We start from the raw sequence: 19,712 nt of genomic DNA on the forward strand, positions 1-19,712 counted from the left end.
AAAATACTGATGATCATTTTTCTAGATAGTATCACAATAACATAGATCACAACAACATAGCTCTCTTATAGCGTCATGCTGTCTCTCTTCCATTTCATTATTTGTTTGTGTGTGTATATTATGTAGGAGTAATAAAAGGTTAGTCACCTTAAGATCTATTTTCGTGTGCTCAGTATGAGCGATAATTTGCCTTACCGATAGAGAATGACATATTGCGTCGCAATGATTTGATGTTAAGTTCCAAAAGGTACTAAGAGTTTAAGGTTTTCTTATATAATAATAAATAAGATGAATATATATATATATATATATATATTTTGATTTACGTATATTTTCAATTTCATCTACTTTATCGAATTCTATATTTCATCTACCGGCCTTTCCGTGACACATACATTATTTTTAATAGGTTCTCTATTTATAGCCTTTTGAATACATTGCTATTTCGCATACAATTCTATTTCAAGTGTGTTTACAGTTTAGTCAACATTACCAATTTAAAGGCGTGCGTACTCACATTAGGTAATCCTGTATCCTGGGTAGCGATTTTATATTCAAATTCTATGTTTAAAAGCTTTTGCAACGAAGTAAAGAGGCTTAAATGATTAAATTTGTCTTCTAGTGTGCATTTTATTGGAAACTGGGTGGAACTGGATCAAACCGGTTTTAATGAGACTAGAGGAACATTAATTATTAGCTTATAACCGATGACGTAGGTTAGGTGAGAATACTTTTTGAATTTGGTAACTATTTCCTTACTGTTATTTGTACTTAGCCCTCTTGTTGACTGCGTCGTAGTTATGAAGCTGTAAATTTCAAGCCCATGGGGCAGAACCCTGTGTTAGTCTATTACAAAAAAAATGCCAAAGACCCTATATATCACGACAGATAACAAGCAATTAAAAAGTATAGAATAATGAATTTGATTTTGATTTATCTTATATATATGAGATAAAATAAATAACAACAATATTATGTACGTAAAAAAACCAAGTTAGAGATAAAATGGAGGACATAATGAACATCAAGATCGATTTAAAAACCAGGTTCACTATTTTCATGATATAAGTAATGCTTTATATTGTATCTTCAACAAAGAACATTGACCACAACATGTTCCAAAAAATATATATATATATATATTCTAAATTTGAACTTGATCGATAGTTTTAGTGTATCTGTCCGGGAAAAACAGAATTACTGGCATCCCTATTACACAAGGAATCCCGACACATTTGTAAGCTGTCATCTTGCCACGCACGTTGATTCCCTTACTTGGCACGAACTTGACACCATCTTGACATGCGTGGACTTACGCGCTCTCCCTTACATGACGTCTCTTCCTGACTTGACATTTATCAGATTAGCGGCGCTTGATACGGCCTTGTCAGTATTTGGTTTATATTAGTTAATATATAAGACCCCCAGGTGTTATCGTGTACTATCAAATGTTTTGAGAAAGGTCAAATGTAACTAGAACTGTCTGTTATAATTAAATGTTTATATTATATGATATTTATTTATATTCTAGTTATGTATATCTGATATTTAAATTAAAGTAAGTGCGTGGGTAAATTTGAAAGTAGCAAACTGAAAGGAAGCAGTTTATCGTGGCATGGAATATGGAAACGTAAATGTCGTATTGGAAGAATGTGAGGTGTAAATGTGGCTCAAAGTTGAAAGTACGAGTGATTGTATGAGAAATGACACGTGCAAGAAAGAAATGAGAATATGATAGTGAATGGAAATATATGGAAGAGACGATATACGCACTGTCAAACTCAAAGTTCAAAACTCAATATATTATAATCAAAATGATTTCCGATTGTTGATAATATACCGATAATAATAGGTGTGAAACTAAAAATAAATTTTAGGCATTATCATTAAATAAGGTTGTCTTTATATAGACCGAAAATCAGCAATAGACAAGAGATCCCATTTTTGAGTATTGAACCTTATACAATATGTAATTAAACTATAGTTTGGAACTTAGTTGTCAGTTCTTTCATCTTTGCTGCTATTGAATAAAAAATTGGGGTTATTTGTTGGATGAAATTAAAACACACAATTCGACATATAATTTGTATTAAATCAACAATATCCTTAGTCTTTACATTCTTTGGTATAATTATTAGCTCATTTAGGTACAGTTAACTATTTTTAATTTCCCCTTATCTCTTGACCAGAATTGAATACATCTATTTCATATCTATTTTAATATTTATAATAAGTGTTGCTTCAATCCAGTAAGGCGTATAGAATAAAGAAATAATAAATTTAAAACAACCAATCGGAACTGTATAATCAAGGTCATAGAACGAATAATAGAATCTTGTAATTTGATTGGTTGATTCGATTTTCTTTTTCGTTCTATTACACCTTATTGGAATGAAATAGCACTTGAGTACACGTATGATCATTATGCCTATGTATTGTTAGCCCACACAATAATGTGGAGCAGTAGGAGGATTTGGCACGCGTGCAGTTTGGCTCCAGAACCAGGCGACGTCACTGCAACAGAGAAAAAAAAATTGAATAAAATTGAAGTTGAATATGGAATGTAGCCGAATTCGCTTTGAAGTTGTACCGCATTCTGATCGTATCGATAGATTTTCTGCAGTACGAATAATTCATTCGAGTGTCGTTTTTAGAACAAACATAAAGCTGACTACTTAAAGACATCACATGATACATTAATATTTACTCATTAAAACTTTTAGCTTATTTGAACACCATGTAACATATATGGTTTAGTTGAGTTAAGATTACGTCTTAGGTCCTACTTACACTTAAAATAAATATTTATGTTACTGTATTTACATTTTTGAGGCTAGAATAAATATTTTGTCTGAAGGTTGAATATCCTAAAATAATATGAAAAAAATAAATGTATATATTTGCAACGTCACGTGACATTTTACAAATACAAAAAAAAATTGTTACAAAAAATGTGTATGATTTAATATTACTTTTTTTAATTTTAAAATAAATGACTAGAACAGTAGATAATGTATGAAATAATTCCCAGTTGAAAGCTAGTTATTTTGTTCGTTATTTCATTGTATTTATATTTAGTATATAGTTATTAAAGCTGTTTACCTATAATATTTACCAACTACACAAATACTACTATATAAAACTATACATATAATGTGGAATGCAATAATATAAACTAATCAACATATAAGTATTATTGTATAGCGATAAAAAGTCATTAACAAAGCAACATGGCGGCGTGATTTCGAAATTCTTGTTCCAAATAAAAATAAATATGGACGACTGGCTGAGTCCGTGACATTGTCTGCGACGATTGAAGAATATGACTCAAACCTTTGAAACACTTGCATTCACACCTAAAGTTTTACTTAATCAAAGTATAAAAAAAAAACGCCTACGTTCAAACTTGCTTCGAACCAAATATATTGGCAACCAATTCAGTAGTTTAGGAAAGACAGAAACAATTAGACAGTTCGTTTTGCATTTATATAATTAGTATAAAATAAAAATGACGGTATATTTAATGAAGATTCATAAAGAATTTTATTATTCAGCTTTGGTGTTAGGGCTTTGTGTCTGGGTAGGTACCACCCACTTATCAGTTATTCTACCGCCAAACAACAATACTCCATATTGTTGTTTTCCGGTTTAAAGGATGAGCCAGTGTAACTACAGGCACAAGGGACATAACATCTAGTTCCCAAGGTTGGTTGTATTGGCATTATAAGGATTAGTTAATATTTCTTACAGCGTCATTGTCTATGGGCAATGTTGACCTATTCCATAAAAAAAGTTATTATGAAACTCAGTCGAAGCTTACAATAGCTGCCCTGTTAATTCTTACAATGTAGTGACATGAGCCAAGTTAAAATCATTCCCTAACAGCGATACTTTGTACGCAGAGGAAATTGTCTTCGCAAATGAGGCGGGAGCAATAATTTACTGAGCCTCAATGACCTCTTTGCAACCAGTAATATTATTACTATGGCTTCCTGTTCATATATTTGCCATACCATTGAGAGACTTATTTATCTGATTATAAGTATCACTTTTCTGTATTCCTAAGTTATTTTCTTGATGGACGCCATAAACGAATATGGTCGCTAGTAATGTTACTTTGTAGAACGTAAGTGCCTATTACTGAATGTTAGATATTAATCGAATAGTACTTTATGATTCTGGAATGAATTGTCGTCTAACGGCCATATCGCCATCTTATATATGTATATTGTTTTTAATACGACTTATTATAAAAAATGTATTTTTAATTTGGAAGTATTATCTCCCATTATTATTTTGTAAAATTACATGATTTTTTTTTGTTCAAGTTAAGTGTTTAGTAATATATTGACGCCATAATTATTATATTTATTATATGATGCACATGTATTATTAAATTATATTGATCTATTTATGTTCTTCTAGGATTTGTTTTCTTCGTTTGTTCGATTGAAATCAATATATTGAAATCATACTTAAATAAATCATCTACAAACATAAAACATCATTAAAAATAATGACGATTATTTCCGTTTTATTCCAAAACTGATATTTCATTTGCTGACTACAACAGTGTAAAATTACACCATTAAATTGATTGAAAAGTACAACAAAAAAAAATGAGATTTTTTTTTTGCTTTTAGAGCCAAATTCTTTTCAAAACAACATCAAAACACTTGTTTCATAATAGGCTAAACAGTTTTAATAAAACTGAAGTTAAACAAGCGCATTTAAAGGTTATCTAGGTCAACACAGGATTTCTAGGTAGGTCTTAATTATGGCCTTCGTTTATAAGCATAATGCCTTTTAGTACTTAGTGCCTCTGTTGAAATTTAACAATAGTAATATTAAAATCGAAGCCAAAGCTTTTGTCTCCGATCTCTTTTGCTGGGACATAGAATGACCTTATAACTCTGGATTTACTACTTCAATTTTAATACTATAAATTTCTAAGAAATAGATATAAAAGGACAAAAGGAGAAAGTAATTTTATAGATAGGTGGATAATCCTTACTAATCATGATTGTTATAATATGCGACCCTATTATTTTTTGGTGTGTAGGAAACTATAATTTCGTATTTGAGCATCATATTTATTATTTTACATAACACTTTTAGCTATCTACGTTGAAAAAGAGTAACTACTGAGTTTCTTGCCGGTTCTTCTCGGTAAAATCTACTTTCCGAACCGGTGGTAGCTTCACTTAATTGTTAAATGACGATTCAAAGGTGCTTGTAAATGCCCACTTGAATAAAGTTTATTTTGATTTTGATTTTATCTCTTCTATTTCGTAAGGGTAGTATCAAATATCTTAATTCTAATTTACTTTATTCGAATAGGTTTTAATAAACGTAATTTTATAGAATTATATTGGAAGTTAAAGTACCACTGATTTAAAATGTATATACCGAGAAGAAACAGTAAGAAATTCTGTTCCAACATTTTAGATGCATTATATTAGTTTAATACAATTAAAATACATCTTTATAAGTGGAGGGTGACAGAAGGGCTGGGTCGTTTTTTATCCATAGGATCGGAATTGCGATTCAACGGGGAAATGCTGCTAGCATTCTTAACACGATTCCACGCTGTCAGGATTTATATAGTAAATAGTTTTAGTTAATATTTGTATGTATTTAAGCATTTAATGTTATTAATTTTTATGTTAGTAAGCTATGTTGTATATATTTATAAGATTTCAAATAAACATAGTTTTTTTAAAAAATAAATAAATCGTTATATGTGATATTTTTGTTCATGAGACAATATTATAAATATGAAACCTGATAAATAATCTCGTCTGGAAGTCAAAAATTTTGAATATATGTATTATGCGGATATAATTAGTAACAGCCTGTAAATTTCCCACTGTTGAAATAAGTCCTCCTCTTCCATTAAGGAGAGGGCTTGGAACATATTCCACTACGCTGTTCCAATCCGGGTTGGTAGAATGCACATGTGGCAGAATTTCGATGAAATTAGACACATGCAGGTTTCCTCACGATGTTTTCCTTGACCGCCGAGTACGAGATGAATTCTAAACCCAAACTAAGCACATATATATATAGTGGTGCTTGCCTGGGTTTGAACGCGTTCTAACCACTGGGCCATCTCGGCTCACATCTCGGATATAATTATTACATAAAAAAAAGAATTACCTCTCTCTATTTTGGGGTCACTGTTAGCTGAATACAGGGCAACGGCTGAGTTGTCCCGATATAGGTCCCCCACTTTGGCCTCGCACCTGAGGATCGGCGCCCCTCTCTCGTAATGCGCCGGCCATAACTGGATCTGGACATATAGCTCCGATCGGAATAGACCTTCCGGAGCTGGCTGTACTTGGTACATTCCTGGTGTTACCTGAGAACAAAGTTTTGAATTTAATAGATATTACATTACATGGAATAACCTTAACCCCGAAAGTGTATCAGTTTTTTTGGATTGTTTTGATGTTAACGGGTAATAATTTTCTATCATAAGTATTTTAAGCTGATGTAATTTTGTGATGATTTTGGTCGATGATTCATTCGACCGCTTGAATGTTAAGTAGGCGAACTTATTTTAATACAGAAAATATGTCATATAAAAAAATCGTCTGGCTACCCACTCAATCTGCCACCATATAGAACTACTTGGCGTTGTTGTGTTCCGATTTGAAAAGTGAGTGTCAGTTTAACTACATTACAAGGGAAATGACATCTTACTTCCTTAAACAATGACAATGCCCATGGGTTTTGTTGGCTCCTTATCATCAGCTGGTCATTAATATCACTTAGAACATTTTGATGTCCATTACCCATTTTACCCTTCGGGTGCCTGGTGGGTCTGACAGACCCGTCACTTCAAAAAATCAACGATAACTTTTAAATTTTTGGAGCAAACCCGCTGCACTCCCGAGTAGCTTCGCGATACAAACTAACGGCTATTTTGACAACTCTCCCGCTGTCCACAACGTACACCCATCCGAACAACACGCTTTTTATATGCGTTTGGGTCTCAGGGACCCGACCAGGCACGCGGCGTAACTTTTAATCTTTAAGCTATTATTTTTGTTTTGGCTCTTTAATTTATATTGGGTGGTAAATTATTTGTAGAAAAAATATGAATACAGTTATAACAGCTGGGCGATTAATAAATGATGAAATTCGCCAAGCTTTAGAGAGAAATTTTGAAGAAAATGAAGATGAGGATGTAAATTTTGATGAAAGTGAATGTGAGTCAGACACATGATTCTGATGATGACAACGAAGAAGTAAAAGTCTATAACGAACCAAATAACAGTGATATCATATACACAACCAAATGAAAGTGATTTATATGTCCCAGCCATTATGTAATTTTGGTCACAGATCAATATATAAACGTCTTGATTATTATTTCTGGATTCTCAACACTACTGGCATGAACAAAAAAGTTAGTAATATGTTAAACAATTCTGATACAATTACAATTAGAAGGAACTTTATAAAAAATGGGCGTGATATTGACTGCTCCACATCAGACTAAACGATGTAATAGTTGAAAGAAACAAAATCATACAAATACTTTACGTAACAGAATCAGCTCTCATTTAGGGGAACCCTCAGAGCCACCATCCAAAAGACATGATGCTGGTAGAAAAATGTCATGTTATGTCTCAAGTCTAAATACATTACATACATCTCTTGCACAAGTCATATTTGCTTGGAACACGCAATTTTCGTTTGCGAAAATTGTCACATAAATACTGATAAGTTATAAGCAATACCTTTGTTACTTTTAGATCAAAATATAATAGTTTGTAAGTTGATTAATTAGTGTCTTAAATTAATGTGAAGTCTGATTGTTGGTCACAATTAAAATGTTTAATATTGTTGATTTAAACATAAGTGTTTATTTTTATTACGTAAAATTAGAGTCTTTTTAATTTTTTTAATATGACTTTGTAGAAGAACTTTATTTCACTTTATTTTTAATTCATATAACTAAACAGCTCTAAAATAAATATAAACACATTATTTGGCGTTCTGACTAATACAATAAGTAAAAAACAAGCATTTTGTTACCGGGTCCCACAGACCCACCAGGCACGCCATGTAAGTTTTACCCACCAGGCACCCGAAGGGTTAATGCTTAATTACTTAACCGATAATCATGAAATTTTACATACAAACACAAAGAAAAGGACAGAGGATACCTTTTATCTCCCATCTCTTTCAATTGTTGACGTTGAAAGAGATGATAGGCTAATGCCTATATCCATTTAAGCTTAACAAAAAGTAAGCGTTGTATCATTTAATGTCAGGTTCTAAATAGAATGTTCATTGCATTATTCAAAAGTAAAACAGTTATTAGGTAGTCATATTTTTTTTTTTAGAAAAAAGGTTTTATATAAAAGAGGTTTAACGCGTAAAAGTGTTGAATAATATATAAAGCAAAAATTCTCATCCATAAAGAGATCACAGTGTAAATCCTCTCACGTACCTAATGCTAACAGCTGATTATCTAATGCCTTATATTTTCTCGGGAACTTTAAAAAATAGGTAAGGCTTGAATAAATATTTTGTCTAAAGGGTAGACTTCAAATTAATGTGAAAAAATTAAATGTAAATAAAAAGTAAATATATGTATTTGCTAACGTCACGTTACATATTACAAATTTAAAAAAAAATTGTTACAAAAAAATGTGCATGATTAAATATTACTTTTTTAAATAATACTATTTATGAAGTATATTAGTAATAATTAGTAAGTAATTGTAATTTTGAAGTTTAAAAGAAAGCGACTAGAACGGTGGATAATGTATGAAATAATTCCCAGTTGAAAGCTAGTTCAGTTAGTCAGCCGAGATGGCCCAGCGGTTAGAACGCGTGCATCTTAACCGATGAATGCGGGTTCAAACTCAAGCAAACACCGCTCAATTTTCTTGTTTTTAATTTGTCTTAATAACTCATATCGAGCTCGGCGGTGAAGGAAAACATAATGAGGAAACTTGCATGTGTATAATTTCAACGAAATTCTGCCACATGTAAATCCACCATTTAAGCAGCCCAGCTGTGAGAAATTAACAGGCTGTTATTATTATTTTGTTCATTCAGATGTCAATTTACGATCCTTGTTTAATTCCACAAGTTGTATCTGCTAAGAAATTTCTGTTCCAGAGCGCTGTTCAGCACTCGAAATCGTCGCTATTACATCATTACTTTTACGGGCGTATTCAGTAAGGAGCTTAAAGTTTCCTTTCAATGTTATTGCAATATTAAATTTCACCTAGAGCGTTATAAATAAATAAATGTAATTTTAAGCATTATATATTTATAAATGTAATATTTATTTATATTCCCGTACTTTTGTGCTTATATAAAATAAAAGGTTTTTGAAATGCCTTACTGAAAAGAATTACTAGACTATATATAGATACTTTTATCAGATGCAGCCTTTTCATGAAGATTTAAGTATATAACATTATTATGAAAGTAATACTTGATAATTTTGCTCGCATTCAAATTGTAAATTTAATATTTCTGTAATAAATGTCTTTTTGGACTTTTGTATTCAATAATGTTGATATAAATAGATAAAATAAAATTAAATGTATTTTGATAGAGGATAAAAACAATCTTATTATTTTATAATATACAATATATAAAGAAATTTAAAATGGCTTGTAAATGAACATAACTGGATATCTGAAGTTACAAGTCAAATCGTCGCTAGCTATTTCTTCGATATAAAATAAAAAAACTCATCTTAAGTATACATGATATTCATTATAAATTTGTAGATTTAAAAATCAAACACTAATATTATTTAATTTAAATAAATCGCACTTGTTTTTAGTGATATTTTAACGATTCATTTTGGGAGACATTTTTACTGGATGTTTTAATTACAAAGACGCTCTTTTTTAAAACGATATATGTTCCTACTAAGTCTAAGATAAATTCATTTTTTCGTAAAAACTGATATCTCTGCATATCACACTAGTACAAGAAGTAGAAGTATATTTTTATTATTTGTTGTTCCTGAATCATTTTTTCTACAGTAATCAAAGAATAGTTAGTTATGAAATATTATACACGTGTGTGCGAAAATATATACTTGTATGTGTCAATGATGTATTCTCACAACCTCATATATCGGTGAGGGAGCAATGCTATAAGATTAAAAGAGCAATCAGGCACGGGGTTAATGACTCTACTCTTAGAGAGCTACTGAAGATTTGATTTGATAGAATAAGTTAACAAAACTTGCTGATCAAACCAGAAATTCAAACCCAATACCTCGGGATCTGCACCCACATATGCTAATAAGGTATTGAAAAGAGACAATTTTATTTAAGTAATAAAACATCAAAAAGTTTGCGTTAATGAAAAAATATTGTTAAAATAAAACTCTCCTCCAGCAAATAGCATTTAATTTGACGTCCAAAGTCCAGAGCAACGGACTTTATTCATTAATTATGATAAACAGACTTCCTAAAGGTCGAATACACGTTCTCACTGAAAGCAACGTAATTTTGTGCTCGTGTATCGTGTCATAATTCTGTATTGAAAAAGCAAAATTAAAGCGATTCCATTTGGTCATTACGCTATTATGAAATTTTCGTAAACAGTCGTGAAATACCAATTTTTTTGTTATATATGAAATAAAAAGTATGAAATAAGTAAATATACGAATTTAAAGAATTGTTCAATATTCGTCAAAAATTAGACGATAATATTAAAGTCCAGTTTAGCTTAATGCTTCAATATTTCGTTTGTTTAGAGTTTGACTTTGTTTGGAAAGTTCTCTTTAAGTCGTTATTAGTGACATCTTCCAAGTTAGAATCATATTTTACTCTTAAATACATATTTATTTTGAAGTCTCTAAAGAGAATCATCTTATTTTGAGAGCGGATTTAATGTTGTTCTCAGAGGCCGTAGCACTGGTTATGCAACTCATTATCTATGATAAACATTTTGAAGGCGTTAAAATTCACCAGCTATCTTACTCATTTTAGATTTAGTCAAACTAGTTAACTCGTTCGTAGGAAGTAAACATTTTTTTGTATCTATAAAAACACAGACACTACATGTACATCAATGATTTATACACTCACACACACACACACACACACACACACACACACACACACACACACATACACGCACGCACGCACAGAGAGAGAGAGAGAGAGAGACATGCACTTTGTAATGTTTTAAAAGTTTGTTTATTCATTGGTTGCTTATATAACACAGCATGTTATGGAAGAGTGGGTGGGTCCTCTGACACGAGATGTATCATGCTCACTAGAGAGACCCAACCTTCAATATGCTATGTACACTGCGGTAAAGAATAAACAAATAAACAAAAAGAGTCATAGTCAAGTCAACGTCAAGAATCTTTATTCGATATCAAAAATCTACCACAGGTTCTGAATTTAACATACTTTTGTTATTTGAAACAGCCTCAAGGTGATCATCTTGTTTTCAAGGTGAGCAATCAACTAAAAAGTCATTAGTGTTGTAATATCCTTCAGCACACAAAAGCTATTTAACGTTTCCTGTGATCCTGTTACTAAAACGTATAATAGCTGGCAGTATGTATATATGTTCAATTATTAGTACATGACAAATCCTAAGCGAAAAAATTACGACAGTTACAATTACTCCTAAAACGTCAAATAAGACAATGTACTTGTGTGTTACTACTATTCTAAGACAATGACGAAAAGACGTAAGAACCACATATTCTGAAGGTAATTACATGTAATTTGTATGTAATTTATATCACGTTTTTCTATCGAGCTTAAACCTTGCCGGTTGAAGGTATAGCTGACCCTAACATCACGTTGGATCATTGCCAAGGACTCAGAGACAGAGAATTATGTTTCGTCTATTTATCTTTCATACGTGGTATATTCAACCTTTTACAAAAGAAACCTTTTCGTACTAGCACCACTTTGGCATAGGAACGTTATTTATGCTGAATATAACTCTTACTAATGATTAAACATTTGTAAGGCGAATGTATAAAAATATTGGTAAAAGGATATTAGATACGCTTTCGCCAAATCACAAGACGACTTTTAATGAAAAGAATATTTTAAGATAAAAAAAATATTTATTTTCTATTCTAGATTTATGTTGAAAAGGGATAATCAGTTCTTTATTGGTAATTCACAGTAGAATCTACGTACCGAAACCATGGTTGATTTGCCTTTAATACAAATCTAGAAGTGTGTAAAAGCTTACTAGAATAAGGTTTATATCGATTTTGAATACTACAATTAAGTTATTTTATCGCTATCATGAAAAAGGTTACCGAAGGTTTTGAAAACTTATAAATATCACCAGTATGAAAAAAAAAGGTTAGTCTGTAATATAATATAGAAAAGTAACTGTTGTTTAATTTATGTTAATCAATATTAATGACGAAGGTATTGTAAGGCTAACATAGTACGCTATTTTGAATATCTAAAGCGCAATTCACAAGCACTTAATTTGACGCTTACAGACCGTCCATTGCGGACGAAACTCATTATCCATGATAAACATAGCCTATACCAGCGTCGAAAATGTATCATCATTCAATCCTATGCTATAATCTTTGCCATATTCTGTAATTTATTTGACAATAGTTTCACGTGTTATTGAGTTATCAGCTATATATTTAAGGCAGATCAATTGATTTGCAACCTTGTCAAACGCAGTGTTTTTCAAAGCTGAAACTTTATTTAATTGTAAATGAAATGAAAAATATGAAAATATTTCGTAATGAATTTATAATAATTCCATTTAAATTTATTTAAGCAATAGCTAATGTAAAAAAAGTGTATTGATAAGGTTTGTGAAGTTTGACATTGCAAAAAATTAAAAAAAATCTTACTCTTATAGATGTTTGTTACATAATCACACCAAAACAGCTGAACAAATCGAAATGAAATTTGGCACAAAGATAGATTACATTTTGGAATATCATATAGGTTACTTTTACGCCGTAAAGATGTTCCAAACATCCGCATACTCTACCCCCCCCCCCCCTCTTCCGCTTATAAGCGGATGTGGTCGCAGATGGACTGTCAGTAAATACTCTGAACCCGTAACATTATAATATGAATGACTAAATCATAAGTGATGACACTAATTTTTAGTTTTAGTTTTCAATAAAAACACCTCAGCCAACAAATAAAACAGACGAGAGACCACAGTCTCAAGAGATTAGTGCTGAAATAATTATGTGTATTCCTTACGTGTCAGTTTTATATGCCTTGTTATTATATTCTCGTCTTCTAAACCATAAACATACTAAGCATTGCTATTTGGCGGTAGAATATTGCAGTCGGTAGTACCACCGAACTAACCAAAATTGGTCACAAAAATCCTGCCACCAAGTAAATTCAATATGATCACCAAGATATAGTTTCTCAATTGCGAATATAAATTATAGACTGAAAAGATTTACAAAACTTACATCACCCGTTTTAATGCATCTACTCGTGAAAGGACTGGTTTATTATTCGTCAACATAATTGGAATTACGATTCAACGGGGAAACGCTAGCAGTATTCATGTCACTCCACGCTATTCCTTGCGGTCACAATTTGCACTGTAACCATTTTCGATTTCGATCGGAATATCCTCAGTTTTATATTTATGTTTTGTTTCTCGTTACTTTTATAAGAGTAATCCTGTTAAGAATCTTAATTTGCTTATCGGTTTCACTGTACACTAAGTATTATTAACTCGAAACTTTTAAATGAAATCAAAGAGTCTTATAGTTCTTTTGAAATTAATGGAAGAGAGCACCAAGAACAGTTCACGTAAGTTCGTAACAAAGTCAACTGTTTACTCTTTCGCTGAGAAAGACCGAGGAACCGTCTCGGCTATTGTTTCTCTTTTAATTTCTAGTGGCATTCTCTCGAAATGTGTGGAAGTGTCGCTGAGAAACAGCGCTACAAATTCTAACCAGAACAATAAGCAAACTCGAGACCGAAACGTAAATCTCGGAGCCGCTGCAAAATATGCCACAAGCCAGCTCCGCTTGAATTAAAACTTGTATAGAAATTTAACCGTGCCGCGCTAAGGATTTACTTCGGGCATATGAATAAAGTGTTAATTAAATGTTGATGCTATAAGAAGTTATAGTGAATAAACTTTTCGCGAGCTAAATTGGATTTCAGCGAAATTATGCGATCGGTAAGGGAAAGCGCCTTCCGGAAACGCTGAATCGACAAGTTGCTACAAATTATATTTTAAACTTATTAACTGGGCACCCCTTTTATTTTTCGGTTCTTTGTTAATTATATTACTTCTATTAATGATAAATTCATTATTTTTGATTAATAAATTATATGGGTCGTTGGGATCAAATTAAATTTGATTAATGCCAATGCAATATTTAATTTAAGGTAAACTTATCTATAATTTATAAATAGAATTAAAACAAACATCTTCTTCTTCTAGATGACTAAACGTTTTTTTTTTTTTGGTATACGAAATAGCATCACATATATTATAACTGACGCTGGCTAAACCTTAGGCGATACTTTAAACTTTGTACTAAAAAAAGTCAGCATATATCTGCTCTTTAAGGTAAAGTCATGAGTACGGTTTTTATCTATGACAAAAATATTTAAAAAAATGTTATAGGCTAATATTTTTAAATCCACAATCTTTCGATATTTTTTATTAATGCACAGTAAAGTTTTTGTTGCTGACTATTTTTCGCCTGTGATTTCGTTCGCCTTTGAGTTACGTCTTAGACAAAAAAAGTATGACCTTTCTTGGAACCCCACAATAACGTGTAATAATAAAAATATTTCCCTTTACTTTTTAATAGAATAATAGCTTATTTATAAAGCAATTTTAAGCAATACAGCATTTATCATGATCCGATTAAGTATCTTAAATACATAGTGCATTTAACATAGATCATTATGGACCCATAAAGTACGTAATTTCAATGAATATTTTTGAAAATAATATGGATTTAAAACACAAAAACATGGCGGTTTGGATTGTCTAACGACTGAAAAATTGTGAACGTTGTAAAACATTCTGTAATCTGTAGTAAGTTTAGTATCAGCATTGGACCCGCGCGAAGCCGGGGTGGGTCCTTAGTATAATCTTAACATAAATTAAGGATGGATATTTCATATATGCTTGATTCACATATTCAAAACATTCAGGTATAAAGACTTAGTGGTATATATATTTGCTGGTATATATACTTACTGCTATATCATTAATGTAGAACGTAAGCTCAGAGGGGGGGCGGCCAGGTCCAGACGTGCAGTTGCCTCTCAGCACGTCGCCCGGCATGTAATAATGTTGGCTTGTGTGAATCGTTGGCGAGGATGGCGGTAGAACTACGAGAAAAGATTGAACAGAATAAGCAATTTATTTACTAACAATACGTTTATCTCTTACATATTCTTATCGGCGATTCAATCTGTGAATTAAATATATTTTATACTGTCATACTAACAAAAATAATATGACCAAATTCATGTACAAATTTTCACCCAAACCTTTAATAAAAATAATTAAAACATGTTGAATAATGATTATCATATAATTATATAACAACCAACCAAATAATGCCTAACACCTATTTTTATGTTAAGATAACATGTTCTTAGATGTAGAATAGAAAATTTGATTTTACCATAATATCTCAACTTATCATATTCAAAGCGCAACTTTTCATAATAAATCACCCTGCACGTAATACGTACATAAAAGTTGATGAATTTCTTAAAACTGAACAGCAGTCTATATTTTAAAATACTATTAAAATGTTTATATAAGTGAACATCAATAACATATCACATTGATACATAATTTTTTTATTAATATCAAAGTCAGATCAAACTTTATCAAGACCTGTTGCAGTTAGCATGTTAAGCGTAACTAGCCACTTTTGCATATGTCTATAATATCATTGATGATTTTGACGACCTCCATCGTCGAGTGGTGTGTACACCGGTTTTCATGGGTACGCTACTCTGAGGTCCCGGGTTCGATTCCCGGCCGAGTCGATATAGACTACCATTAGTTTTCTATGTTGTCTTGGGTCTGGGTGTTTGTGGTACCGTCGTTACTTCTGATTTCCATAACACAAGTGCTTCAGCTACTTTCATTGGGATCAGAGTAATGTATGTGATGTTGTCTCATGGTTATTTATTTATTTATTTATTATAGACATATTCAAAATATGTTATGATTTTATGATACATTGATGTATTGTCCTTATAGATTAAAGTAAAGTATGCATAGCATGCGGAAATGTTATTAAAATTATTTAATTCAGGACAGGTTTAAAGTTCAATGAACTCTAGACATCTTTGAATACCAAAACAAACTTGACCTCTCGGCTAAAACAGCCCTTTGACAAAGTTCAACACTTAGCTGAAGGTGAAAATATGAATAAGTTTTGTCGAAGTAAAAACAAAAAAATTTAATTTATTTTGCTTCAAAATTTCCCAACGGATATCATATAATTTTTTCACGAACAACTCTCAAGGGTCTTGTCAAATGTGCAAATATAACATGACAAAATACGATGAAAATATAAACGATTTGTATTCTAATTTCAAAAACATCACGACATAGTATAAAACAAAGTCGCTTTCTCTGTCCCTATGTTCTTAGTAAGCTTAAAAATTTAAAACTACACAACAGATTTTGATGCGGCTTTTTGGACGATATAGTAAAGAAACACTGGTAATTTTGGAAGTTTGTAAGGATGTCGTAAATAAACAAATTCTGTAGTATATTTAGTATCAGTGTTGTAGCGCGAAGACGGGGCGGGTCGCTAGTATACTTGGTAACTTACCCACAACATCCATTGTGTTTGACACGATCGACGTTGCGAAAGAAGGCGCGTCAGCTGTGACTTCGCAGCTGAAATTCCCGGAGAGACCGAAGCTGACTCGAGTTAGCACTACCTGACTCTGATTTGATCTGGCCAGCTGTGGACAAATATTGTTATCATTACATGGTATAAAACAAAGTCGCTTACCGCTGTCTGTCCCTAAGTATGCTTAGATCTTTAAAATTACAGGATTTTGATGCGGTTTTTTAAAATAGATAGATTCAAGACGAAGGTTTTTGTATATAATGCATGGACAATATAGTAAAGAAACGCTGATTATTCTAGAAATTTCTAATGTGGTACTTAAATGTATTGTTATAGTATGACCGAAACATTATAAATTGTAGCCAATATGTTATTCTAATATATAACCTTTATTACTGTAAAATTTCATGCAAATCCAAAGAAGTAAATATACATTCATTAAATCCTCACGAACTTTTACTTTATAATATTAGTAGAATTAGTAGGATTGAGTCCATTATAGTTCATATTAAGTTGTCTCAGCATTTGTATATCACAGTAAGATTTATTTATAAGCTTAAGGCAATATAAACAAATATGTACAATGTACTTTTAAAATAACGTTATATGTTTATAAAGCGTACCTTGAAAGTTACAGTGAATTAAGACATCCGGACAAATTTAGCACTAAATTAACTAAATACTAAAGTTTACGATTTTATGTTTTTATAAGGTAATTTTGAAATATGTGTTTTTTTATTAAATAGGTTGTCGGACGAGCATATGAGCCACCTGATGGTGAGTGGTCACCATCTCCCATAGACAATGACGCTGTAAGAAATATTAACTATTCCTTACATCGTCAATGCGCCACCAACCTTGGGAACTAAGATGCTATGTCATTGTGCCTGTAGTTACACTGGCTCACTCACCCTTCAAACCGAAACACAACAATACTGCGTACTGTTGTTAGCGGTAGAATATCTGATGAATGAGTGGTACCTACCCAGGTGGGCTTGCACAAAGCCCTACCACCAAGAAAAGTGTGTTTTCATTTTATTTTGATTCATTATTGAGTTAGTCTCCAAATAGCAATATAAATCATATTATATATGTTTAGGTTTGATTTTCAAGGTTGGTTAATTTGCCAGATTGCCTACCTGTTTAAAATAAGAGCAACATTATGTTTGTGATTAATCTCATTCAAAATGAAAATAGGTCTTAAGAATCCCAAATTCAATATTGTAATCACTTTAATACATAATGAATTCGACGACTTCCGTGGTCGAGTAGTGTGTTCACTGGTTTCAATGGGTACGTCACTGTGGTCCCGGGTTCGATTCCCGGCCGAGTCGATGTAGAAACAGTTCATTAATTTTCTATGTTGTCTTGGGTGTTTGTGGTACCGTGGTTACATTTGATTTTCCATAACTCAAGTGCGTTAGCTACTTACACTGGGATCAGAGAATTTGATGTTGTCCAAAATTTATGTAGTTATATTATAGTATTTTCGTACCAAAATTTGTTGTTAGATTTTTGTTTTTTTTTTTTTTTTTATATATAGTAAAACTATATTATAACGGATTAACCCGTTCGCTACAGTATAACAAAGGAAAATGACCCATCAAATTATTATAGCGTCTGAAATAAGAACTAGTAAAGGGTTAAATTTATGAACATCTGCCAGCATTTGGACGGGGAAATATGGCTTTACTCTTGTGAAAATTCTCGTATAGTCGTTTCGTAACACGCAAGCATGATCTAGGTGTTTTGTGCGAACTCTTTTGACATAACCCTTTAGTTATTGTACACGCGAGATTCTTTATAATCGCCCAGGTCTCTCAGACCCGTTTTAAAACCCGAATGCTCTTTTTACTTGAATCAAATGTAAAGCCGAAAAGTCCACCGTCATTACGGAAATGAGGTAAAATATACGATTCGTTTTATTTTTGATGCTGTCGTCAGTTCTCTTAATTGGACTTAATTAGATTAGGATTATGAAATAAAACATTTAAGATTATTTTAATTTAATACCAGTAGTGAGTTCGTTGGTAAAAAGGTGTCGTTACTGTTTGTATGTAAAAACCTAATGTGATGATGGGCGTACGTTAAATGTGAAGCAACGAAATACATAATATATACCAATAAATACTATACATTTTCCTTCATCTTTCATGTGACGACCTATGTGGTCGAGTAGTGTGTACACCGTTTTTCATTGGTACGCCACTCCGACGTCCAGGGTCCAATTCCCGGACGAGTCGATGTAGATTATTATTAGTTTTCTATGTTGTCTTGGGTCTGTGTGTTTGTGGTACCGTCGTTACTTCTGATTTTCCATAACACAAGTGCTATAGCTACTTAGATTGGGATGAGAGTAATGTATGTAATGTTGTCCAATATTTATTTATCTAATAATTTATCTTATAGTCTAAAAGTCATATAAGCAAGGTAACTTAGAGAGAGACAGCCTATTTCATTTGTGTAAGAGATCACATTTAAGATATCATTATTTATTCATTGATTTTATCCAAGAATGTTTATAATTTTGTAAGATAGTTGAAATATTTACCCTTCAAGTCCTAGCATATAAACATACTAACTATGTAATTCTTCTAAGCGTCGTGGTTGAATAAAGAAAAAATAATCTATTCAATTTTGCAAGTACAGTCGGGGTAAGAGGTTTGTCACCTTAAGATCTATTTTGGTGTGCACAGTATGAGCGATAATATACTTTAACGATCGAGAATGACATATTGCGTCGCAATGATTCGATGTTTAGATTCAAAAGGTGCTAAGAGTTTAAGACTTGATAAAGGAATTAATTTGAAAACCGACGAAGGTTTTCCTACTCTGACTGTACATTTATATGAGTAATACGATGAAAACATCCCCGCTCATTAATTTA

General features: G+C 31.9%; 1 protein-coding gene across 1 annotated transcript in view; it reads right to left on the minus strand.

Annotated features, from left to right (window-relative positions):
* Positions 1-2,071: 2,071 nt before the first annotated feature.
* LOC124535444 overlaps positions 2,072-19,712 on the minus strand; it is a 94,856-nt gene continuing 77,215 nt past the window's right edge. The window contains exons 6-9 of the mRNA XM_047111660.1: positions 16,802-16,937; positions 15,199-15,332; positions 6,160-6,361; positions 2,072-2,514 (exon numbers count right to left, since the gene is read on the minus strand). Of these exons, the coding sequence (XP_046967616.1) occupies positions 2,429-2,514; positions 6,160-6,361; positions 15,199-15,332; positions 16,802-16,937 (558 nt within the window). The 3' untranslated portion in view covers positions 2,072-2,428. The remainder of the gene's footprint in view (positions 2,515-6,159; positions 6,362-15,198; positions 15,333-16,801; positions 16,938-19,712) is intronic.

Source organism: Vanessa cardui, chromosome 14, assembly GCF_905220365.1.
Source record: "Vanessa cardui chromosome 14, ilVanCard2.1, whole genome shotgun sequence".
NCBI classification, from domain to species: domain Eukaryota; kingdom Metazoa; phylum Arthropoda; class Insecta; order Lepidoptera; family Nymphalidae; genus Vanessa; species Vanessa cardui.